Source organism: Pelobates fuscus, chromosome 1 (genome assembly GCF_036172605.1).
Source record: "Pelobates fuscus isolate aPelFus1 chromosome 1, aPelFus1.pri, whole genome shotgun sequence".
Lineage (NCBI taxonomy): Eukaryota > Metazoa > Chordata > Amphibia > Anura > Pelobatidae > Pelobates > Pelobates fuscus.
This window is the reverse complement of record NC_086317.1, coordinates 465,231,161-465,258,750: the sequence shown is the minus strand read 5'-3', so window position 1 is coordinate 465,258,750 and position 27,590 is coordinate 465,231,161. Positions and strand designations below refer to the sequence as shown.

The following is a 27,590-nucleotide window of genomic DNA, read 5'->3' as shown; positions in this document are numbered from 1 at the left end:
ATAATACGTCTCAGTTTAGATATAATGTTTCCTCCAGGAAAAAAGATGAGCTTAGACTCTAGCAGTGAGGGAAATGACAGGAGTGTATATTCAGATTTAAATTTACTTTTTTTTTTTTTTTTTTTTCCTCTTCATATTTAACATTTAACATTAATTATGTTTTAAGTAGAATCCTCTTCAGCTGTTGGAATTATTTGTGTTTAATCCGTCTCTTTATCCTATTATTTGAGGTCATCTGGCATTAAACATGTTTATATGTTAGCAATCTTTAGATCTATTGAAATAGACAAACATAGATTTCTACAGTAATAAATCAGTCATTCTATTTATTGTAATTTATCATACAACATATAGTCCCATAAATACTTAGATATATATTAATGGATAATAACATTACCTTGATAGTAATGCATCTTGATGTATGGTAATAGATAAAATATGTATATATTAATCTTTAGATGTATGGTAATATAGAATACAATCTATTTATATATTAACAAATCCTTACATGTATAGTAATAGTTAATAAAATTTATATTTATAGATGTAGATCATAAAAAAATATATACTGGTAAATGTTCAGATTTATGGTTACCGATCAGGAAAATAATCTCGCTTTCATAGGGCGTTTGTAAAATTAAGGAAGTTACATATGTTATCAGATATGAAATATTGAAATATGTCCTGCCCTTGATCCAAGGTGTTAATTGACATTAACACCTTGGATATATCCATCTAAGACAGTGATGGCTAACCTTGACACCATAAATTATTTCTGGACTACATTTCCCATGATGCTCAGCTAGCTTTTAGAGTCTAACAGAACACCAACTGTTTAAAAGTAAATCATCCATTACTATGACCACCACAGTTTAAGCCGCCTAGAGCAGCGATGGATAACCTTGGCACCATAGATGTTCGTGAGCTACATGTCCTAGAAAGCATCTAGGCTCATCTAAGTTGCCAAGGTTCCTCATCCTTCATGTTCTCCCTTATGTTAGGTATAGGGACACACTTGCTATATACAGTTGTACGAAACCTATTCAATTAAATCATGCTGCTATTCTGCAAACTGTGCAAGACTAGAATGGGAGACCTTTCATATATTTAATATTTTTTATGTATTTCATATGTGCAGACTGTTTAAAGAAGAGCATTTTATTCTGTTTTCTTTGAAAGTCTGTAGCTATCAAATGCAGAGACCTCCCCCATATGACAGGTCTGCTTACAGAGAGGTGCCAAGTTTGTTAGAGAAGAAAGGGGGCGATATGCCCTGAAACGTTTTTTCCTCTGTGCTGCCATTCTTGGTTTCAACTCCAGTTTTGTGCAGGTGAAGTCACATGCACAAGTCTACAAATTAGGGGTGTTTGTAAGTTCCTGTGATATTGCAGAATCTTTCTTTTGTATTCCATGTATATTACATCCGGCAAGAGTGTCAACTGCCAAAATAATTAAAAGGAAGCTTTTCTCCCCAAAATTTAGCACTCATTTTAGGCAAAAGTCCAAGCAATTTTATGATTGCTTTTGGAATTTCTGTTCCATAAATTCTAAGATCTTGTTTTCACCCAAAATGGTGCCATTAGTGGGAAAACCCAGTTCCTTTTATGTTGAACTTTGTCCTTTGCTTTTCATTATATGGAAACTTGGGTTATTATTATTATTATTGCCATTTATATAGCGCCAACAGATTCCGTAGCGCTTTACAATATTATGAGAGGGGGGATGTAACTATAAATAGGACAATTACAAGAAAACTTACAGGAACGATAGGTTGAAGAGGACCCTGCTCAAACAAGTTTACAGTCTATAGCAGGTGGGGTATAAGACATGTTTGGACAGGAAATATCAATCAAATAGAGAGGGAGTGAAGCAGAGCTGGAGGAGAGAGTACAGCACTGTCCTATAGGAGAGAGCAAGAGACAGGTATGTGAGGTAGAGGTTACTCAGGGAGGCCATAAGCTTTCCTAAAGAGATGGGTTTTAAGGCACTTCTTAAATTATTGAAGACTAGGGGAGAGTCTGATGGCGGTAGACAGGCTATTCCATAGGAAAGGAGCCGCCCGCGAGAAGTCCTGCAAGCGTGAGTTGGCTGTACGGGTGCGAGCAGCGGTCAGGAGGTGGTCACGGGCAGAGCGGAGAGAACGAGGAGGGGCATACCTATGGATCAGTGAAGAGATATAAGAGGGGCTTGAATTGTTCAGTGCTTTAAATGTGTGGGTTAGCACTTTGAATTGACTCCTATAGCATACAGGGAGCCAATGTAAGGACTGGCAGAGGGGTGAGGGGTGAGAGGACCGACTAGAGAGGAAAATCAGTCTACCTGCAGCATTCATTACAGACTGTAGCGGGGCAATACGGCTTTTGGGGAGACCAATCAGGAGAGGGTTACAATAATCCATGCTGTAAATTACTAGAGCATGGACAAGCTCCTTAGTAGGGTTAACAGTAACTTCTTATTACATTATCAGGTGTATTATAGCTATCTATATTTATTGTTCATTTCTCCTCTTTGCAGCAGGGTGATGAAAAATCATTGATATTACTTTGACTTTTTTTTGTAAGAAACTGCCAGTAATGCTGTAAAACTTTCAATGTTTTTTTTCAAACTGGACTACCATGAATAAGAGAGCTTTTTGCTGCTCCACTGCTATTCCCTATTGCACACTAGTACTCGAATCTGTAATACTGCTTCATCAAGCAGGGACCAATGAAAATTTCAATTCTTCTACTCCCTTGAAATCTAAATGATTGATTGAAGAGAACTACAAAGTTTGAAAAAAATTGCTAAGTACTTTGAAGAGGTTGCTTATTTTATTACACATTGTTTGGTTTCATTCTTTTCTGTATAAAAAGTTTACGATACGCTTTCTAAACTTTAACCTTTTGCCCCTGTCCAGCTTACAGTCTACTAGTAACAGTACCGTTTTCTAGATAAATGTCAAATACAAACATTTGAAAGTAATGTCCTTTAACTTGTGTCTTCTTCGAACCTGTCTTTTTCAGGCATGCGTGTGTCATTCGTGGTCAAGTGATGACATCCGACGGGACACCGCTAGTGGGAGTAAACATAAGTTTTGTTGGCGCACCACTCTTGGGCTACACTATCAGCAGACAAGACGGAAGGTAACTGGAGTCTATCTGTAATATAGCATAGATGTATCTTGTAAGAAATTCCGTTTTATCCATCCATTGACGATGAGCACTCAAGTGGATATACTGCATTTTATTTCAAAATGACTGACATGTGAGTATTCACCTGACATTTGATCTCAGAGGTGTAAGAACATCTAACCAAATAATTTGTATATATGCCTCTAAATTATAAATAATTGCAAGTATATCCACTGTGCATTCACTAATTTTATTGCTAATCTACACGCTCTGTGGTGTGTTCCTTTTACTCAGTTTATCATTAGGCTTAATTTCTTTGGCATCGTGAGTCGTTAGTTGAGGCCACCTATAATGTTGAAAGTATTATTGAGTTGACTTAATTGCGTATAAACGTTTGTCACAGAAGCTACCGAGGGATATTTACCAGTTCAGGTGAAATGATCTCAAGCATATATTCAGATCACTTGAAAAATCGGGGTGCTTAGTCATACCCTGCGCGTTTTGTAGATAAACCTTTTGGGAGATGAAGATCAGTGTATAGGCTTGTCAAAGGAACTAAATGGTTAAGGCTTATAGTTTTGCGAAAACCCATTACAAATGGCTGCAGTCAGCAGTCCTGTTTAAATGCAGATTTCTCAGCAATATCCGCTGCCTGGGACACTGGACCTCGATACTGCTGTAGAGCCAGATGCCGCTGCATTTCGGCTTTAGGAGCTACGCCGGTAAAGCAGAACAGGCATACTAAATAGCTTTTTATTAGTGTAGAACTGGAAACTGCCACCGTTAATGGAGGTGCATACTGGAAAAAGCACGTTAAACTGTCATTAAATTAGATTTACGTGACGAAGAAGAGGGATAAGAAAACATCTGGGAGCAATCAACATAAATAAGTTATCAGGCCATGAATACATTTACCGGAGGGCTCTGAGGGAGCTCATTTTAACAATTGCAGGGCCCATTATATTTGTTAATTACTGAATGGTATTTTGTCACTATTGGAAGAGGGTAAATTTTAACCAGGTGATTACAAATCCGAATCTGCTTATGTAAGTGTGATATAAGACCATCGTAGATAAATTAACGTGTAATTAGCCGCATAATTACAATAACAGGCAGTGCGCTAGTTCTTGCACATGAGAGAGCATTTCTTATATAATTCACTTACAAAAGAAAATGACTTTTTTTTTCCACCACCGTTTTAAATGAATGGAGCAAATTATATGCCTTTGCAAATAATGTTTTTGTCATCTCCCCGCCACCCTCTTGTTTCCATAAACAGCTTTGATCTGGTTACAAATGGCGGTATATCCATTACCCTCCGCTTTGAACGGGCTCCATTTATTACTCAAGAACATACACTCTGGTTGCCATGGGACCGCTTTTTCGTCATGGAGACCATTACAATGAGACACGAGGAGAACGAGATCCCGAGCTGTGACCTTAGTAGCTTTGCCCGTCCCAACCCGGTTCTCTCACCTGCTCCTCTCACTGCATTTGCCAGTTCTTGTTCAGAAAAGGGGCCCATTGTTCCAGAAATACAGGTATAGATACAATTTAACTGTAGCTTTGAATTTAATTACAGCTAACATCATATTATTCAGGTACTTGCTCTCCAGACTTTAGATTTGCTCTTGAAGGCCCTTGGTTATGGGCAGGATGGTGGCATGGTTCGTGACTTCTACTTAATACTTGTTTGGAGCAATAAAAGAAGAGTTATGGTTGACTTGGTTACACTGGTTTAGTTGACTTCAAGTTGGTTAGTTTGGGCAAATATTCCTCATTTCTAAAGTAAACATATCTGATATTTTTAATTAACTGAAGGACTACAAGCTGGACAATGTCCTTACAAGGTTGGTAAGGCTAGCTAAAAAGGACAATTGTTTTTTCTGGAACGTGTCATTAATTTAATAGCAACCCCACTATATGAAATGGCAAAGATAGGAAATACCGTATTTAATTGTGTCCATGTATATGTTTTGCCTGTTTTTTGGGGGGTTTATGTTACTTCCAATAGGCTCTGTGGCAGATTGTGGATTGTGCACTGATTAGGCCACTAGAGAGAATCTTGTCTATTCACATGGCCACCAAGCCCTTTAACCTTCCTATGTTGGTCTTAGAAATGCCTTGAGATGGTCAGGATATATATTTTTTTAATTTAACAAGATATCTAGATATTAATAAATGGTGTTTTCACAGCAGTTGACGTGTTCTCAACATATTATCTTCAAGTGGACCAATGATGAGTTAGGAATCCAAAGATCCAAAAATATATTCTTATTTTCATAATTAAGTTGCTGTTGGGAAAAAATTATAAAAAAAGGTTCATCTTAAAGAATGTCAGAAATGAGATTCAAACGGACGGCAGTGGCATAGAAGGCCAGTGAGAAGGCTTCATTCATCACTGAGACTTTCGTACCAAGAAAAGAAAGTCTTATTTAATATATTCCCTGCTCCGAAGCCCATTTTCACTGGAAGCAAACACACTTCTAAAAAGTAAATGCAAATTAAATCTTCAGCAGTGGGGGAAAAAAACAACAGTTTGTTTCTATCCAAAGGTTCTATGAGGACATCTGCTGTGAAGTACACTACGTTAACATTATGTTTGAAGCTTTATTGTTCACTCACAGCAATAACACATTTGAAGACAAACTCCTCGGAGAAATTATATGGTTCTGCTCACTAGTAAAAAAAAAAAAAAAAAATTATCTGTTGGTGGGTTTGTGGGTTTGTGTGCGTGTGTACTACAATTCCTGCTCTTACAAACCACTTCAAATCTTTAAATTCAGAACATGCAATTATGCTTAGTGGGGCATCGGCTTATAAGAAAGCTTTTAATAGTTTACATTTTTTATTTCATTACCTTTTTTTTTTCCCCTATACTGCATTCAAAATTTTTATAAACAAATCTTAGTGGGCAGTAGTTGTAAAGTAAATACAGTTACCAAAGCATTATCGATTCATAATGTACCATTACCAATTGAAAGTAAAAATAGAAAATAATTCAGTGCTATTTTATTTATTTTTTGGGGGTTGTTTGTTTGGTTTTTCTTTTTCTTTCATTCTAGACATTTATAAGCAAATCCCAGCTGGCGATGGCAAAGGAAATGCATTTGCCTATTGAGTTGATAATGCAGTATTACCAAGTTAAAGTAAAAAATGAAAATATTTTTTTTTTATTTTCTACTTCTTGGGAAAAATTAATAAACAAACCCTACAGCTCTGTTGCTGTGTGAAAGATATATTTAATAAAGTCTACATGGTGGATAATCAGCCTTTACAAAGTTTAAAATAGAAAGTATTTCAATGTATTTCTCAACCACACCTGGATCATGCCTTTCCTACCCTTCAGACTTTCTCCCAGGCTACTGAAGAAGAAGTGACTGCGATTCTCCTTTCCTCTCGCCCCACCACTTGCCCGCCTGATCCTGTCCTGTCTCACCTTATCAAATCTCTCTCCTTTTGTCTTGTGCCTCCCTTAACACACATCTTCAACTGTTCTCTCTTTTCTGGTATTGTCCCTGCTGCCCTTAAACATGCTATTACAGTACCCATCTTAAAAAAAAACATATCTTGACCCGTCCTCCCTTTCTTACTATCGTTCCATATCCCTGCTCCCCTTTTCCTCAAAGCTTCTGGAAAGACTGGTCTTTACCCATCTGACTTGTTTCCTCAATTCCAACTTTCTCTTTGACCCTCTCCAGTCTGGCTTCCACCCCCTCCACTCTACTGAGACTGCTCTTATTAAAGTCACTAATCACAGCTAAATCCAAAGGGCACTACTCCATACTAATTCTTCCTGGCCTCTCTGCTGCCTTTGACACTGTTGACCATGTTCTCCTTCTCCAAACTCTTCAATCACTTGGTCTCTGTGAAACTGGTCTCTCTTGGTTTTCCTCCTATCTCTCCCAACGGTCATTCAGTGTCTCCTTTTCTAATGATAACTCCTCCCTTCGTCCTGTCTGTTTTGGAGTGCCCCAAGGCTCTGTACTTGGTCCCCTTCTATTTTCTCTTTATACTGCCTCTCTTGGCAAACTTATTGCCTCATTTGGATTTCAATACCACCTTACGCTGATGACACTCAGATATACCTTTCCTCCCCAGTCCTCTCCCCTGCCATCCTGCAATGTGTCACTGCTTGCCTTTCTTCTATCTCTGACTGGATGTCCTCGCACATTTTGAAACTAAATCGTTTTAATGCTGAATTCTTTGCCTTTCCTCCTCCTAATACTGATCCTCCTCCTCACTCTCGCTTCAAATTAGTGGTACCCACATCAGTCCATGCTTGCAAGCGCGCTGTCTTGGCGTTATATTTTATTCTGGCCTCACATTTGAGCCTCACATCCAGTCTGTTACCAAATCCTGTAGATTCCACCTTAAAAAGATAGCCCGCGGGGCGGGGCCTGACCGGGGAGCTGAGCAGACACGCTTTCTGCGAGCTCCCGAGCCTGGGCCCGATTTTCGGCGACAAACTGAGGAAACCTTACCCAAATCAGACCTTCCAACGCAGCAACCGGCACTATGCAAGCTGGGGAACAGACTGACACCTTACAAGCTGGTGAACAAGCTGAGAATCCGGGCCTGGAACTTGGGGCCTACAACGCATGGTGGACGGGAGAGACGGCCGCTCTCCCGACCCGCCAAAACAAGTGCCACCCGCAGCATCGGGCCCTTCAACCCCCCCCCCAGGACCAGAGGGGGTTATCCTGGTCCACACAAGCATGTACCCGAAGCCTAAATTAAGCGCAAGGGGTAAGAACAGCAGAGAGCAGGACTCGAGCACTCATGATTGGGAGCAGCAAGGAGAAGTCGGACGAAGCGTGTCCAAGATGGCCGCCTGCCATGACTCCCAGAGGGGAATCACGAGCAAGGGAGCGCAACCCTCCTCTCTAGAGGCCCTCGACAAGCTCTGCTCGGCCTTCTACAAGATACAGTGCAGCATGGGCATGTCCAGTCTTCAAGCGGCACGGGCGGTGGCCATGTGGATTCGACCGCTGACCCGCCGACGCTATTATGGCGCTCCACTGCAGGTACTCCAAGCGAGCGTTCGCCCACACAAGCACAGACAAGCGACTAAGACAGAGACAGCTCACCCCAACTTGGGCACCCAAACTTACTTACACGCCTGCGGTAAGGTGCAAGCCGTACCACCCAAAAGCCCCGAGCGCTCCTCCTACCAACTGATCAACAGGCGGCTATCTGGGACAGGAGCGGCACAACAAACTCCGCCGGCATCATCCACCCGCCACACAGCCACTACCGCTGAAACAGACCCGCAGGGAAGAGGCGCTCAGTCACCAACCATACACCTAACTAGCATCCACCTCATACCACTGCAAGGACCGACGCTGCCACAGCGGATCAACACCTCCCCAGCACGAAGCCACTCTCCCTGGCTATCCGGAAACTTCACGTCGGGCATAGGATGAACTGTCTCCGCTACCGGCCAACCACATGGACTAGAGCCATATACGCTCTCCAGTTCCTTACCACCAGTGGTATTCTTTTATCATTTTCCCATATGATTGCCTTTTTTCCCTATGTTTTTTCTTTGAATCTCATAATGCCTATTATACCATAATATTGTTGCCTGAACTACGCTTACTTACACAGTATAGTCAGCCAGCCGGTCCGGGCTAAAAGAGAACGATCTCCTTCTTCACAATGCAATATTTTATACCTTTCTGGCCCATCATGTTTTACGATAAGGCACCGATGTCAAACATAGCGTTTCATATATTATTAGATATTTCTTTCTATAAGCCTGTTTTAGAAATCTGTTTTGGACGCCTGTTACATAGGCCTGTTTCCTCTCAGCATGAACCTAATTGCATAGCTTTGCTAAAAATAAGATTGCATGTGTCTTGTCTGTACCCTCAGTCACGCATCTACATACTCTATCCTGACAAGTGCACATAGGTTACCTTAATCTACTAATGTCTACTAATGTCCCTGATATGTATCTTTAATGACGCACTAACAGATTAACCAGACCAAATGCACCACAGTTAGGTTATACTACAGTTATTATATACATACTGGCATGTCTATAAATCGAATGTAGCCTATAGTCTTAATTTTGCCCTGTCTCCCGCTACTTAGCATATACAGTTCCTACTTAGTGGCAGCTAGGAGAGCATATTGTCAGCTAATCGCATATTGTCATATCTCTGCTCAGGTGACACTGATGTAGACAAGCTAGTATAGCCTATTGGCATTTTCCTTAACTATAATCGGCAAGGAACTCACACAATATGATGTTTTACCCGCTCCTCATGTTATACACACCAGACTAACTGAGCTTACTACTATATGATAAGTGCTTACTGAGCTACCATTAACGTTACCACAATGCAAGCCACTCTGCTGATATTCTGATACACTCTTGGGCCCGGACAGCTATCCTCATGGTGACCCTTGAGTTATTCTTGTTATTAAGCCTGGCGCAGATTCCCAGCGTGTTTTTACCCATGCTTTACTATCATAATTACTTGCCTGTTACTGCTAAGAATCCGCGCTGTTAAGCCATGTATAGCATCCATAATGTCCATCACCTTGACTTATTTACTTTATTTTGTACCTTCTGAGTTAAGCTTGTTTATATAATTTAAAATGAGGCTGTTAATCCTAGGAGATAATGCAATTTGTTATGATGTCATTAACCTGTATAACCCCTGCAAGTCTCCCTCTCTTTATTCTGTACCACCATAATCACATGCCCGCATCCGCCCCTTTCTTACGCAAGATGCTACTAAGGAGCTTGTCCATGTTTTAGTAATCTCTTGCATGGATTATTGTAACTCTCTTTTAATAGGTCTTCCCACAAGTCGTATTGCCCCGCTACAGTCTGTAATGAATGCTGCAGCTAGACTGATTTTCCTCACTAGTCGGTCCTCTCACACCTCTCCCCTCTATCAGTCCTTACATTGGCTTCTTGTATCCTATAGGAGCCAATTCAAGGTACTAATCCACACCTATAAAGCACTGACCAATTCTAGCCCCTCCTATATTTCTTCACTGATCCACAGGTATGCCCCTTCTCGGTCTCTCCGCTCTGCCTGTGACCTGCTCCTGTCCACTGCTCGCACCCAACTTACGCTTGCAGGACTTCTCGCGGGCGGCTCCTTTCCTTTGGAGTAGCCTGCCTACGACCATCAATCTCTCCCCTAGTCTTCAATCATTTAAAATGTGCCTCAAAACCCATCTCTTTAGGAAAGGTTATGGCCTCGCAGAATAACCTCTACCTCACATACCTGTTCCTTGCTCGCTCCTAAAAGGCAGCACTCTATTCTCTCCTCCAGCTCTGCTTCACTCCACCTTGTTTGATTGCTACCTACTGTCCTGTTGTGTTTTACACCCCACCTCCTATAGACTGTAAGCTCATTTCAGCAGGGCCCTCTTCAACCTATTGTTCCTGTAAGTTTTTGTAATTGTCTCATTTATTGTTAAATCTCCACCTTTGATAATATTGTAAAGCGCTACGGACTATGCTGGCGCTATATAAATACTAGTAATAATAATATGGTGTTATACCAAATTGGCAATTTATTTTTAGAAGCATTATAAATAATTCTAATGTATCTCTGTGTTCTGGTTTCACCATCAACAAGACACAATCGGTTCCATATCTATTATCTAGCATTTTATTAGATTTTTTTTTCTGATTTATTAATTCATATCAATCTACACAATTGTACAAACATTATAAGGAAGCAAACTGTGGAAACGCAAATTGTATCATATGAGACAAGAGTAGACTATAGAAATGTTGTTATGGATTGCTTCAAGAACTGGAGAGTAGAAGTTTGATAGGACATTCCATATGAGCAATACGTGTTGTGGACTGAAGTGGAAGGTGGTGGTTTGAACAGAAGACACTAAAAATCGCACTTAGAGCTCTTTGACTGAAAAAGGAATATACTTTGAACTTAGAGATGACCTTTAGTTTGGAGTTGTTGTCTTCTTTACAAACAATATAAGCTGTCTTCCAGCATCTGCTTGATGTCCATTGCCTGTGCTAGTTTTATGATCAGTGAAGACCACCTATTGGTTTTTATTTTCATCTTTCTGCACAATCACTCATTCCTTGTGTTTTTCTTTCCATCTGTCAGGCACTGCAGGAGGAGATCCCAATACCAGGAAGCAAAATAAAACTGAGTTATCTCAGCACAAGGAACACTGGTTATAAGTCTGTTCTCCGAATCAGCCTAACCCACCCCACCATTCCCTTCAACCTCATGAAAGTTCACCTCATGGTGGCCGTCGAGGGCCGCCTCTTTCGGAAATGGTTTTCAGCTGCCCCAGATCTCTCTTACTTTTTTATATGGGACAAGACAGACGTGTACAGCCAAAAAGTTTATGGCCTGTCAGAGGCCTTTGGTAAGACCTATCACCACACTGAAGTATTTCTCTAGCAGTTCATTTTAGACTAATTTTATATTCTTTCATTGTGATTGTAAAATAGGCCTATGTCATCTTTTTATGAAGTGAAGCATTTACCTCCTGTGTATATTCCTTTATTTTACGGTTAACTCGCATATTACTCCCACCAGTTATACATTTCCCAAGCAGCATGTAATGGACAAACCTGGATATTAGCCAATTATTACAATGATCTCCAAGAAAGTAGAGTGACTGAGAAAGTAAACAGCAAAAGGAATGTAGAGCTTGTATTACAATGTTTTAGCTTCCCGTCACCATTATTCTAACAGGTTTATGGAATTTAATATATATTTAACAGCATGTTTTAATTAATAATGTGCAATATACTCGCTGCTAAACATGATGTAGCTTATAGCACTGTCTCCCAACACTTACTCTGCTAACTTGGGCTTCAATTTAATATTTTTGGTTACGCTTTTCAAATGATTTAATATTTTTGGATAAGCTTTTAAAAATATATATATTTTTTTTCAAAATGTTTAATTATCAAAAATATATAATTTATTAAAACTTTCACTATATGGAAAAAAAAAATCTAAATATTCAAAAATTTACATATTTTTCTCAATATTAAAAGCTTATCGGAAAATATCAAATAATGTGAAAAGTGTATTTAAAATATTAAAGTAAAGCTTTAATATGAGCGTACATATGCTTCCTGAATTTTAATTGCACATCAGATATGTGTGAGTAATATATTTCACTGTCAAGGTTACAGTGTAGATATATCTATAATCACAGAATTACTCAAATTCTGTGTGCAAGACCGGAAGGTTTGTTACAGTTTAACATTTAACGAATGCTGGTTTTCAGATGTATTTTCATTAATAACTATAGACCTTTAAACTTGTTTGTAGATAATGCAGCGTCTTTCTGACCGTGATCTCTAGTGCCCCCTGAGTCTATTTTAAAAATCCGCAGACAGAGGCCACCTCCGCATTGCCGTGGATGTGCGTGCTAGCCATCTCCCAAACCACAGACTAGCCCCACTTCTACATTATACATTGCTCTCACATCCACACACAGCATGTATAGTATATGAAGTGCTGGGGAATATACTTCCTACAATATTAATGTAAAGATTGCTGTGCTGAACACACGCTATGGACGTGCCTGGCTGCTAAGTTTCTGCAGGCTTGAAGTTTAAAGAATATATTCTCGTCTCAGTCCATTTCAATCAATAGAACAATCATAACATTCTCTGTAGGGGGGTATTAAGTATCTATTTTAACATGGATATGCCCAGAAAAAATAATCTTCTGTTACCTTTATCCTTTTCTTTCTAACGGGCATATTTAGTGATATTTAGGTATAAACCTGTACTCACTTTTCATTACAGTTTCTGTTGGTTATGAATACGAGTCGTGTCCAGATCTGATTCTATGGGAGAAGAGGACAGCCGTGCTTCAGGGGTATGAGATAGAGGCATCCAAGTTGGGCGGTTGGTCCCTCGATAAACACCATGCTCTTAACATCCAAACCGGTAAGCAGAAAGTCCTTTCAGCTCCTTTTTTGAGTCCAATCTCATGATCAACACTCCGTTAAAGCGTAAAATTAGACACAAATGTAGCAAAATCATGTATCCGATATTCTGTTGGGCTCACGATCCCATTAACATGTTAATTATTTCAGGATGAGCTAATTTAACATTGGCAAATTGTCTAGCGCCTCTATATATGGCGTCTGCAATCTTTCAGATTTTATGACACTGGCATTATTGCCATGTCCGCTTTAGATAAATGTAGTAAGTGCCAATCAATGCTGAATAATGTAATTTATTTTGAAATCTGCAAGTTCTGTTAGCTAATACTGTTGTTACTATCATTTTTTACTCAGGAATTGTGCATAAAGGAAATGGTGAGAATCAGTTCATCTCCCAGCAGCCACCTGTCATTGGTAGCACCATGGGAAATGGCCGTCGGCGGAGTATTTCCTGTCCCAGCTGCAACGGCCTTGCCGAGGGTAACAAACTTCTAGCTCCAGTTGCTCTGACCTGTGGATCGGACGGCAGCCTTTATGTAGGGGATTTCAACTATATCCGAAGGATCTTCCCCTCGGGCAATGTCACAAACATCCTGGAATTAAGGTATATTGTAGTGAATTATTATTCACATTGGAGCTCTGTAGATTATCCTTTAACACCGACAATTAACCTTCATGTTGCGAAACAGTATTCTGATATTACTTGTGGTTTGTTAGAGTTAGTCTTTCATTCCACTACAAAGAATACTGAATTCTTACTTCTTAAACTACTAAATAATAAAACACCTCTATATAAAAATTCATTCTCTTGAGCTATTCTGCTGTTGCAATGTTCTACAGCAAGCATTTCACAGAAATTCAAGCATGTCAGAGACCCTTTAGGGGCATATCATGATGCATCATCAGTCAGCTACTCTAACCAAATACCACCACATGTTCAACTTGGCCACGGCACTTCACCAAAAAGGAAAAAAAAAAGTTTACATTTGGGATTCTTTACTAGGTTCTCCTTCAAGTCATCCTTGAAGATCTCCCCTTCACTATTCCTAAAAGTAAAAAATGTTGGGTGGACGGGTAAAAAGGTTGGGAATGGAGGCAATTGGGGAGAGCTTATATAAACAAACAGTATCCCTCAGGGAAAAAGAGGACATTAGTAAGTTGTTGAATCTGGAAAATCTGGTACAAGTCTGGCAAGTTTCCAGGTATGATATTGAGACCTGTAGTCTCGCAACACAGCAGGAGAGCTGACACTTAGCAGTATGGGAATTGCCGATTGTTTGGGCAGTTCTTTTCAATATTGTCTTACCTGAAAGCTGTGTATATACTCTTAGTAAACATGGGATGTATCATCTGCCACTATACATCATAAAACAGAATATACTGGAGATGGAAACCAATATTCGTCAGTAGAGAGGCTGAACATTGCACCTTAGGGAATTTTACAAATAAATAATAAAATAAATCTTGCAAAACGTATACAAGTTTATAAGTAAAATACGGGAGTTTCTAATAAATAAATAAAAGAACCCCTCAGGGAGCCCAGGTATTGTGTTCAGATCTTGCGGCTGACAAAATACATCACAGATTTCAAAATGGTGATGACCCCTACCTCACATGTGATTGAGTCAGGAAAAGATGGTCTCTGAGGAAATGTATGAATTCAATACAGGTGAATCTTTCTATGAAAGTCTTTAATCAGATCCCCGTCACATGGGGATTCCTCTCAATTTCAGTGTCTGATAAACTCTTAAACACAGCAGGGCTGTCAGGAAAGGGCTAATTTAACTCTTTCAGTGGCAGGGAATGCCGCATGTTAGCAGGGTCAGTTCCGCTGTATTTCAAATGGCTTTTTACAGACATAATTAAATGTATCAGTTATAGGCTTATATCGCTTTACCTGGTTAAAAGGGTTCTTTATTTTAGAAAAATCAGGTAAAAAGAAGCATAGATACACAATAATATATAATATGGTTTGATATGATGCATGCATAATAAATTATTTTATGAATGTCTTCAGACCCATTTGTTTCAGCATTCTGTATGGTTTGAAGACTCAGGTTGCAGAACCAGGATATACATGCTGAATCTGCCAAGATTGGTGGCCGTTATTTTAGACCCATTCCTGAAAATGTGCTGGGAGAGAGAATTTATATTTTTTTTCGGTCTCCCTCCATAGTAGTATCAATTTCATTACTGTGGGCTGAATTAAGATGGCAGAAAATAAAGCCTAGACAGTGTGACACCCAACAGTCCTGAGCAAGGGGCTGCCCTAAGATCAGGGGCCTGTACACTTCAGGACATCCGATAAATTATGTATTACTGAGAATAATTATGTCACTCATTGTACAGAACAGTGTTTGAAAACATTTATTTGTCTGTCTTTCAATCTATCTACAGTATCTATCGGTCTGTCTGTCTATCTATACGTAGTGTTTGTCTGTACCTATATCTTGAAACATCTCTGAGTTCTCCCTGTATAGTCTCTGTTATATAAGCTTAAGAGATCTTGAAACTTTCCCCCTAACCTGATGCATGTTTCACACATTGTGGTGGCCTCTGTAGATTATGAAAGCCTATCTCTATCAGCTTAAGGAGATAATCTACCTATGTTCATACCTGGATCTATTACTAACACCTCTTTTCTCTCTTATCTCATCCCTTGCTTTCCTTTCTCCTCTCAGAAATAAAGAGTTCAGGCACAGGTAAGCTATGTTAGAGGGTACTTCTTGCGTCCTAGTGTTGTCCTCTTTCCCGCTACGCTTTGTAGTAAGGTGGCTCATTTCATTTTCAGAATTCTCTAAAGACTCAAATCAAGCATGGTTTCATTCTGTGCAGTTAATCAATCATAGAATTGGAGATCGATTAGGCTTGAGTTGGCATGACTTGTGTTCTTGATGGCTTAGCATTTAACACTTCATCTTGCACGTGAAGATAGATTGAGCGGAATATATTACCCGGACTTTTGAAGACTTGAATCCTCATTTCTAGGGCTCACCATTATTAGCCAGTTAGCCATTTCACCCTGAATATGATGAATTACAGTTCTACTCCTTCTTTTCGAATAACTGATCTATACAACTTCCAGGAAATACAGAATCTAGAAGATGCAACATTAGAGATTTATAAAGTTTGCTAATCAGAACCTGAGTGATATTATCATTTTTTTACATATAAACCATCAATTTTCTGGTCGTCTCACTTCTAGTTATTCCTTAAATAAATCCAGAATTACCCCAGCAGAAAAGTCTATATTTACCACTTGCTAACTGCAGCAATTATTTCCCTAAACAATTTCCTTTGTCTCCTTGTCTGACTTCTCTGTGGATCTGAGATATTAAAAGACGTGTGTTCTCATAAAACTGTTAGTGGTATAAATTCCATTGTAATGTAAAAACAAATCCTCTTTATAGTATGTGCAGTGCTCATAGATACGTACACAATACCCTGTACCGTTAACCCCCTGGGTGCTAGAAAGATGATTAGGTTATGATCGGAATGTCACGAAACCCATTAATCTTATATAACGTGCGGTGCATGAAATAAAATGGCTGCTTCCTATTAATGTGATCTCTGGGTGAAGGCAGTCAGCACCCATCCAGCAATTAGCAGTCTGAGGCACCAGATCATTCAAAAGCCACAGCTTCAGTGGACACACAGCACAAATGTGACTGACATCCATCCGGGCTTCAGAGAGATAGTCTAACTGAAAGCATGAGGACTGATCAAAACCGAAGGCTGATTCCCACCAGGTCCGTCCATCCTCATGGGTGAAAGCCACTTGCTTAATGTGAGTGACATCTAGGCTAATGGAATCATACCCTAGCAGTCTGCTGTCAATACACAGAAATACAGATAGAACGCAGGCTGCCAGTGAAGAGCCTGTCTTGAAGGTCAGATCATTTTATTTAGCAAGAAATTGTGTCATTTGTGGAGATGAGAACTGTCCGCAATTTAATTGGGTAAGTGACTAGGGATAGTCGAGAATAAAACAGAAGGTTTTTTTTTTTCTTCCACAACTTTTTTATTTATTTATTTTTTTTTATTGCAATTTTTGTTTCATTTATATTGTAGCTCAAAAAAAAGGAAAAAATTAAAAAAAAAGCTAAGCAAAAATAAAACGTTTATGTGTACATGTTATATAATTACACAACAAACAAAAAAAAATTATTTTATTTGTTTCATGATTTGAAGATCAGTCTGTTGCGACAAAAAAAAAAAAAGATGCTTAAAGAAAATGCTGCTATCAGTAAACTGCAAAATATATACATGATATTATATTAAAATGATTGCATGGAGAACCCAAATGCCACAATGATGAATCCCGAAATCGCCTGAAGCTATCGACGAATCGATTATGAAAACCTAAATTATTTTCAAATTGCTCAAATCTTTGTCTCACAAAATATGTCTGGATCAAGCAAATAACATTTTATTATCCATAGATAATTTTGACCAGCAGTTTTATTTTGATTTCTTTTCCCCAAAAATAATCATGCCGAGATGCTCATTCATGATACACAAGTTAATTATTCATTTTGTGTGTCCGAGGATGAAAATGTTTGGGGAAATGTTTCAGTTGGGATGTTTAAAGATGCACTGTATGTCTGGGTCTAAATTTGCTGATCTTCCACACTATTGCAATCTCGCAGTAAAACTCAGTACTGCTTTATATCGCCTCCTGTTCCGTTTCTGAGATAGCTTGTGTATGAAATGCTGATTTTAATTGCACAATTACCACCATGCAGATGTTTTCTTCTTTTGCATTTAAATGACTTATTTTACCCTTAAATTGTTTTTCTGGTCCCCATTACCACTGTTTTCCATACTTTCCTCTACATGATTTGACCTTAAAAACTCTTTCACGCTCTCTACTGAGTTCTAATGTGACTACTTTGTTTCTTTGTGCCGATTACAGCCACAGTCCGGCCCATAAATATTACTTGGGTACAGATCCCATCACAGGTGCCATACTCCTGTCTGATACCAACAGCAGACGTGTCTACAAGATCAAATCCACCACTGTTATAAAGGATGTTGTGAAGAATTCCGAGGTGTTAGCAGGAACCGGAGATCAATGCCTTCCCTTTGATGACACACGATGCGGAGATGGGGGTAAAGCCACAGAGGCCTCGCTAAACAACCCTAGAGGTATGTCAGCCATCTTTAACAACAACATATTGGGTTTCATGTTGACTGATTGACAGTCAACTATAATAATGAAACTTAAAAAAAACACAATATTTTTTAATGTATAAAAAATCTGACGTTAACTTCTAACAATGGACTCGTTAATGTTGTATTGTTTTGTCTTTGCATAAAACTCTATATTTTCAGTTTCTTTTGCAGTATAAAATGCTGAATATAACACGTGGATTATTCCCGTGGAGACTGCAATCTGATTTCCTTCTGCCATATCTGCATTCGAGCACATTGTTGGCCTTTAGGGTTAATAAAAGATTGGACAGTAAAAGTCGTACAGTCATACCTACAGACCTGTGGGGACTCTTAATTGCTAGACACAAACTCACAGGGAAAGTCCTTTACATCTTCTAAGAAATAATTGGCTAGTGTTACAGGTTCGTTGTCTCCTGTTTCTTTTTTCTGGATCAATAACTAACTTTACTGATTGAGTAAGTCGCTACAATGAGGGCAGTAAAGGTTAGGCTTGAAGGATGGGCAGATGGATAGATAGGTATAGTGTATAGACCGGTTATAAAATCACTTGTAGAACAAGAATCTCATGATGTGAAAGTGTGAAAATACTAAGTAATTTAGTTTTTTTTATTGGGAAAGGTTATGGATATCTTAACAACCTTCAATGGATATTGTAGAGGTCAATGGCGTGAAGGAACTACACGATGCTTTGGAAATAAACAACACAGTTATGAGATGCAAGTTACTAGTACTCTGAGGCTTTTTAAAGTGATTTTCATGTAAAAAAAAAAATATATATTTATAAGTATATTGTGCTCATATTTTTAACATCCCTTAATTGTGTGGTGTGGCGTAAGGGGGAAAAAGTGTGCGGGAGGAGGTTTTCAGGCTGTGGTGTAGGACAAAGTGCTTTGTGGGGTAGTGTCGTCTGACCGTTACGTCTGCCCGTCAGCTAAAACATTGAGCTATGTGTATGCGGAGCTAGCAATTATGGATAATTTTTATGATTTCATAAAAATTGAATTTTAACCTTGGTTCTCCAGCTTGGAGAAGAGGGTTTAATACTCCTACTGTGTAGTAACACTTCTGACTGTGTAATACAAACTTAGCTCAGCCTTAGAATGCTACTCTGTACCTAGAGAAGTCTGAAATGTGGGTGTACTAAGAGGAAAAAGAGTCGTCTTTATGTGACCAGAGTAAACATTCTGACAGCATTTTAGTCATAGCTATATAGAAGGGCAGGGGATCTCTCTTCCAGGCCTCCCAACAGTTCTTTTTTTGGCAAGACAGTCCCGATTTTGGGGTCCTGTCTCTCTTTCGTTCCCTGGTATTCCGCATTTGGAAACACTACGGAACAGTCCCAGACACTAATACCATGCATGGTCCTGAAGGCTTGGGCTGGCCAAATTGCTCATCAGCAGGAAGATCCGCCTATTATTGGTGTTGCCCGTCCTAGTTAAGCAGGCTCCAATGTTGGGAGGTATTCTGTTTTCTGATTTTCTGGACAAGGGCATTCTCTCCTTTAATGTTCTTTCTCTGTAACATCGTTGAGCTGTACCATTTGTCAAGTCTTTTCATGTACTTATTGCGGTTTGCATTGTACGTACTATATACATTTGAAAATATAACTTTTTGGGGGGGTAATATAGAAGAATATTATGGCGAGCCACTTGAAGAAAGTATATACAAAAAAAATAAATATTCCAATCACCCTTAAAGAGGGTCGGGGAGAAAAGACTATAAAATAGCTTCAAATAGAGTCTAGAACTCTCCCAAGATCTGTGAAATTGGGACAATGGGACAATAGGAGATTGACAAGTGAGACCAGACTGGCAATTACACAGGTGTCTGATAGCTATCTTTTGAGCTATCCAGTGGATACAACAACATGGGCAATGTATTTCACAAACATTTGGAGTACCAGAATTTGCCAGGGCTATGGATAGTCGCTCACTCACCATAATATAGATACCTAGTAAATTTGTAGAAGAAAAATAACAAGCAGCATATTTTTTCTGTTTTTTTTTTTTTTTTTTTTAACTGTTGAACACCCTGATAAACCTTCTGTACTTGGTAACCATACAGTCATAATATGTGCATTTCAGTGACTTAGTCGGCTAGTGGGTTATAGGGACTGTCCCAGTAAAGCCAGGACTATTGGCAGCTATGTGGCATTCACAACATTTACTGCTGCAGTAAAGAGAGAGAATATCCATCCTCCTGCTTCACCTCTCCTCATGGCATTCTGTATTCTGCTATCTTCCTGTTTCACCTTTCCATTTATAATTTGCCCTTTCATGATATATTGCTCTTTCCTGACATCCTTATTACTGCTTCAACACAAATAAAGGTCACTGGATCGCCCTAAATTCACAAGATCAGCAACCACTGTTTATTTCTCTCTCATACTAAGAATTTTAACAGTGCTATCTACTGTCAGAAAGAGACAGTCTATCTGCCACACATAAACAGAGACAGCCCTGCTTCTATGTACAAAAATCCAGTGGTGGCACTTAGATTATACACTTTCCTCTATATAAAATCTATCTCTTCATCAAATGGGTAAATTCACCTGCCCATGAAAAAGTTTAAAAACCCTTTTCATACATACCTGATTCCAGCACTGAGGTCGCTCAATGCTGGATCGGACTCCTCCACCAGCGACGTCGGCGCCTTCCCTGAACCCGGTGAGCGCCGTGCGCGCATTAGGCTTTTCTGATAGGAATACATTGACTCAGTACTTTCCTACGGGGTTTTGCAAGATACTGGACGTCCTCATGCATAGCGTGATGACGTACAGCGTTGTTTTACGGAGTTAAATTCCATGAAACTGCAGGAAGCCTCTGACCTGCAGTGCAATTGTTGCTGTTTCTCTAAAACTGCAATGTTTTCACTTGCAGGGTTGAGGGGACAGGATCACTGCACCCAGATCCCTTCAATAGGATGAAATGGTTTTGGTGCCTATTGTGTCCCATTAATAAACTGTAAGTATAAAGTTTACAGTAGGCATACAGGCACCATTAATCTCTCACATGCAGTCGGAAAAATGGTCGATATGCGATACAGTGCCCGCCATTGTGCTTGCAGTCTGCAAGCTAGTGCGTTCACGTTTACTGGTGATTTTATTAGTGCAATGTATTGATTAAAATTGAATATATCCACAATCCTGGCTTTTCATGCTATACATTTTATAGGTTACAAATTAGTTTTGTGTCTAAAAGGAATAACTGCCCAGTTGGTTAATCCATACCTATATAAAAAGTGTGTGTATGGCGGTATTAGATTGTCGGAGGTTTATATACACATACATAAAGCTAATATGCGGTGCTACCAGATCGTTGGAGGTTTACATACACATAATACAATTTAGAATATAGTGGTGTTAGACTTCTGGGTTTTTATTCATGTGTCTGTACATTGTTCCCCGGTCTGTTATGTAGAAGGTTAACAACTGAGTTTGCATCATTTATCCTTCAGTTAAATATATATCTTGTTAATGCTCTTAAACTCCCCCCTCCCCCCCCCCTTTATTTTACTGTACTGAAAATATGCATAGGGACACAGATTAACAGAGAATGAATAGTTCTTGATGCGCCATAAACTCGTGTAGCCCAATGAGGAAGAAATGGGGGGGGAAAAAAAAGTCTTCAATCAAGTACAAACCGCAAGTGGCTTTTAAATCAAGCCATATGCAACCTCGGTACATTTTCATAATTTAATTGTAATCCTGCCCGCATTTAAATGTCTCAGCCATATGTAGAATTACCTGTTTTGAATTTTTATTTCCAATGGGAATGATTTTCAGGAAAATGTGTCTGCAAGTCTTGTCATTGCAGTGAAGCGAGACCCAGGCCTTCTAAGGATGTCGCTGGATTAAGGGGCCGAGTTAACCTCTCGGGCTCAAGGTCAATAATTATCCATCTGAAACATCCAGTACGTTCCGAATAGAATTGCTAAACAGTCAGTCTTTTCCCCAGCTGTATAAATTACACTGAGGTTTTATTTGGAAGGAAAATTAAGCTGTTAACAAAGGTGACAGCAGATTTTGATGTGAATTAAAGGGACAATCTGTTGTGAAGGGTTTATTTTTTTCCCCTTTTTTACATGCATTATTTATTATTAGCCAGATATATAGACATAAATATTTTTAAAAATATATATCTAGTGCCATATTTCATCTGCCAAAAACAAAGATAAATAAATATAAACTCCCCCAAAACCATCGCATGTACATCTCGCATGGTTGCGTGTCCACCCAGTTCCGTGTAGGCCAGCCTGACATGTTTGCTTATGGGCCTGTACCTTCAGACTAAGTCACTGACTGTGCAGATTTAGGATATACTCCAGTTGATATATAATTAATAATCCTGAATTGCACCCTGTCTGCATCCAAATGGCTGTAGGGGAGTTTCATTCATCTGCTGAAGGAAGAGTATGGAGTAAGATGCTTGCCTGTCTCTGTGTGTCTCATAGATTAATCATATGAACAGAGAGTAGGCTTTACATAAATCTTTGTGCTGGTAACATGTCCCAAGTGCGTGGCTTGGTTCTGAAGGAATTTTTTATGAGATGATGGCTGGAAAATAAAATGTAAAAAAAAAAAATCTCTATTGCTGCTTAAGCCGCATGCTGGTTTCAGAACACTCTTCTAAAATGTTTTAAATTATCTTGAACTCTACAGTCTGTACCCCTTTCTCCACGCTGTGTGTCACTGTTCTCCTGTCAACATACTGCACCACTCTATTACTCCCCTCTAAACAGTGCACCCCACTATTACAGCTGTGTGTTACTGCCCCCTTATTGAATCTGTATCATTGCTCCCCTCTAAACTGTGCACCCCACTATTACAGCCATTTGTTACTGCCCCCTTTATTGAATCTGTATCATTGCTCCCCTCTAAACAGTGCACCCCACTATTACAGCTATGGGTTACTGCCCCCCTTTATTGAATCTGCATCACTGCTATCCTCCCTAAACTGTGTGTACCCCACTATTAAAGCTGCATGTCTCTGCACCCCTTAATTAAAGCTGTATTAATCTCCTTTTTCTAAACCGTGTACCTTATATTAAAAGTTGATATCACTGCACGCCTTTATTAACGCTGAATGTCACAATATATGACCATGACAACAATTTGTGTTTATGTGTGGCTGGTCTATTATTCATTTCCACAAAACCTGACCCCCTTTCATGTAGATACTAAAAGATGCTGACCTGCTTATTTCATTTATCTGTTTGTGATTCTGGGCACATGTTAATATTCCACTAAACACTATGCATGCATGAACATGGGATTCATTTTAGTAATGGGGTCTAGGGTTAAAATGTGGGTCTGGGATTTTAATCACAGCTTTGCCGTTAGTGTTTTATTATTGTTTTTCTATCTAGTGGCTGGAGTATAATTAATAAGTGAAAATATTTGTGTGTGTGTGTGTTGTGTTATATTTGAGTACCCCAACAAGCACAGTGCTGCTTAGAAGACCCCACAATATTTCCGTTGAATACCATAAATAAGTCCATATCTGGCCCAATAATTCCTTTAGCGTATTATCTTGTCCTGAATTATTCAAACAGATCTTTTTCTTCCTTTACCTCCATTGCTCCTAGATTGTAAATCCACTTTAGCAGATCTTGCTGGACCTCTTTTCTATCGTGATTTTGTAAGATTGTAAAGCGCTGCAGAATACGTTGGTGCTATAGAAAAAATAATAGTCTCACTCCTATAACAGAGTTCTAAAGGTTAGGGATTCCTGAAACTGGTATAGACAGGGTTTGTGGAAAGATGCATTGCCAAGGGTAACTAACAAGATTCATCTCCAGGATTCTATGTGACAAGTTGTTTTTCTTGACATACCGAGAAGTCGCGTTTTACCACATCTATCAAATTGGAGGTGATTTGGTGACCTTTAGTGCCAGTGTTAGTTGCAAACGTATCTTGTCTGTGTCTTGGTAATTTGTCCTGGCAACGTGCTGTGAAATTAGCACACGTCTGGCTTGTGCGGTTTTGTTTTAACCTCTTTAGTGCGTAATTCACTCCAAAATAATGCTTTGCCGCTCGTTTTGGCAAAGTGTTAAATGTATTTCTTTCAAAATGCAACTCCAGCCGTTATTAATATTATATGTGGAGTTAATTTACAAAACTAGAAACATGGGTATGACGTTGGACGTCTAGGGAGTTATTAGGGATGTCTGAATTATATTAACAAAACTCAATTTCTTAAAAAGTATTTAAACAAATTAAATGAACACCCATCCTCCCGAAAAATTAATATCACACAAGCTGACTTGGAACAACTGTTATAGGCAAACCGATTTTTGTATAATTTTTTTTCCATGTCCAAGTCTATTAAACACTGGAGACTAATGGGAGAAACAATGTAAGTTGTGAAGAAGCATATTCACCTGTTTAAAGTTTCACATTTAGAAAAAACAAATGAAACCATATACAGCCCTAATTTGACAACGAATGTTGCTATGCTGAAACAAAAACTCAACATCCTGCTTTGCATGTTTGTGTCGAATGTCATTTAGTTTGTTCTTTACAATGTTCTCTTTTCCAACAGGTATCACAGTGGATAAATTTGGGTTAATATACTTTGTTGATGGTACTATGATTCGCCGGATTGACCAGAATGGTATTATCTCCACTTTACTTGGATCCAACGACCTGACCTCGGCCAGACCCTTGAGCTGCGATGCAGTCATGGACATATCCCAGGTATGTCGACACGTTCCTTTCTTCTTTGGCCCGTCCTGACCGGATGTCCCATGTCTCACTTTGCAAGGGCTTTATTTTGCTCGGGATAACGCGACATTTAATCCAATGGCATTGAATCCGATTAACACACATTGGATCAGTGCTGTCCTCCCAAAATTTGCACCAGCGGTAAAATAAAAGATTGTATCAGATTACAAATTAGTTGCAGTTGGAGTCAAGCTGTGCTTTTAAGAGCTGAAGATCAAAACAAGCCCTAGTTTATGTTGCTCGTTTTAAGACAGATAAAGCTAGCCCATGAAGAATCTTGTTTAATGCAACTTTTTTCATCTCTTGCGGAAATTATATATTCTCTCTTATCAATTTACTGTATATCAGTTAAAGAAAATGAAGCAATTCAGAAACCCTCTTTTGATGTTTTGCGTACATAAAGTAATTTAGAATAAAGATCTATAGATAGACTATAAATGGGACCCACTCTCCCTCTAACTGTGTATATCTCACCAGACCTGCCCATCGTTGGATGTTTATAGGACAACTGTCCTTCTGGACAAAGTTGTCCTGTAACTTTCTGGAACCCTTAAAGGGACACTATAGTCACCTGAACAACTTTAGCTTAATGAAGCAGTTTTGGTGTATAGATCATGCCCCTGCAGCCTCACTGCTCAATCCTCTGCCATTTAGGAGTTAAATCCCTTTGTTTATGAACCCTAGTCACACCTCCCTGCATGTGACTTGCACAGCCTTCCATAAACACTTCCTGTAAAGAGAGCCCTATTTAGGCTTTCTTTATTGCAAGTTCTGTTTAATTAAGATTTTTATTATCCCCTGCTATGTTAATAGCTTTCTAGACCCTGCAAGAGCCTCCTGTATGTGATTAAAGTTCAATTTAGAGATTGAGATACAATTATTTAAGGTAAATTACATCTGTTTGAAAATGAAACCAGTTTTTTTTTTTCATGCAGGCTCTGTCAATCATAGCCAGGGGTGGTGTGGCTAGGGCTGCATAAACAGAAACAAAGTGATTTAACTCCTAAATGACAGTGAATTCAATTGAGCAGTGAAATTGCAGGGGAATGATCTATACACTAAAACTGCTTTATTTAGCTAAAGTAATTTAGGTGACTATAGTGTTCCTTTAACAATGGCAATCTCAGACAACATTTAAACACGTACTGATGCTTTACACCTGCCATTGCTCATGCATGCTTGCCAAATGTTCGTATTGTGTTGGTGAACATGACGTGGTACACGTCTACTCAGTGCTGTACAAAATAGTAGGAGTACAGAAAAATGACATTATAATTGACATTACACGATAGTGGGAGATATAAAGAGAAATCTGGATTGTGAGCATGCTAGGATATTATAACTAGTAGATGTAAAACATATTGAGTAGGTGAGTTTTCAGAGAGAGCTTAAAGTGGTACATGCAATGTGGTCTAAAAAAAGTACATAGAAACGCATTGTGCTAGAAAAATGTACATAAATAGAAGTACAAATGTGGTCCATCCCTCACCGGTCAATGAATCATTGATGTAGACCTCTCTGCTTGTAGCTTAGAGATATACAATGACAATCGAGAGGCAGAGGAGAGCAGGAGAACCCTCCTACAGGTGCAACATGTTCTGGTGCCAGAGTTCTGAAGTGTGCTGCAGTAATCGAGAGGCTTTGCCTGCTTTTAAAAGTGTCCCGCAGATTATAGGTAGAGGTAGTATGGACTCCTGGAGTGAGCATTCTATTTAGATGGCCGAGAGAGTTTTCCAGATGTTTTTAAACCAGAGAGACATAAAGGATACATTTTGTTTCGATCATTAACAAGTTTAGTTCTTTTTGTGTGTCACTATGATTGCTTGTCCATTTTTGGCTCACGGTTCTGGCACATCCATCCGAGTAGATGGCGAATGTCTTTGATACATTTAAGGGTCCTTTTGCAGTTTGATCACTTTTACGGTTGTAGAGTTGGTTTTAGGGTTTATAAATATTTGTCGTCTTAAATTAGTCATGGAAAAGGCCGTCTGAGAAATAATGAGGCTTGCTGACACTTCATGGCTTTCTGAATGTCTTGCACACTGCCGATAATCCGTGTGATCAGAAATAATTAGTTTGTGTAAGTTTTGTCCTTAAGTGTTTCTAACTTGGTATAATTCCTAAAGGCCTGCTGACATCTACGAGTAAATGTGCTTGTCTAGTTTAACTTTCCAGGGTAATACAGAAATTTAAATTTTGGGAGCAATGTGTATGAATTGGATTTGTGTCCCTCTTAGTCCTATTTCATTTTAGTCTAGTGTGCTAGCGCCTGAAATGGATTTTGTTCATGTGTATGCTGATATGACAACTGGGAATGCAAGACTTTCTGAATCCTGAAAGCTAGCCAGTGTCGGTGCGGGAGGCAGGCTCATATGACAGGAGATAAGAATCACTTGGATTATCTATAGCTATTGTGCCTGATCACGTGGCCACAGTATCCAAATACAAAGGTGGTGTCTCTCAGGACAGAAATATGCAGAACATAAAATATTCAGTTCTAGCTTTTCTCCTATCATATGATAAAAAGGCAAGATTTCACCTTTTAATGAAATATAAAGAATTTTAGGTTGATTTTTATATTTTATTTATAAATGATATTAAGGAAAATCTCATTTTGCAATATTAGCAATGACAAATTTAACTGTAATTGTCTACATTTT

General features: G+C 39.0%; 1 protein-coding gene across 1 annotated transcript in view; it reads left to right on the top strand.

Moving 5' to 3' along the window:
* TENM4 (teneurin transmembrane protein 4) overlaps positions 1 to 27,590 on the top strand; it is a 1,183,725-nt gene that overhangs the window by 1,126,480 nt on the left and 29,655 nt on the right. Inside the window, exons 21-28 of the mRNA XM_063431236.1 lie at positions 3,003 to 3,122; positions 4,390 to 4,651; positions 11,219 to 11,486; positions 12,889 to 13,032; positions 13,386 to 13,635; positions 15,713 to 15,733; positions 17,947 to 18,179; positions 24,749 to 24,903. Of these exons, the coding sequence (XP_063287306.1) occupies positions 3,003 to 3,122; positions 4,390 to 4,651; positions 11,219 to 11,486; positions 12,889 to 13,032; positions 13,386 to 13,635; positions 15,713 to 15,733; positions 17,947 to 18,179; positions 24,749 to 24,903 (1,453 nt within the window). The remainder of the gene's footprint in view (positions 1 to 3,002; positions 3,123 to 4,389; positions 4,652 to 11,218; positions 11,487 to 12,888; positions 13,033 to 13,385; positions 13,636 to 15,712; positions 15,734 to 17,946; positions 18,180 to 24,748; positions 24,904 to 27,590) is intronic.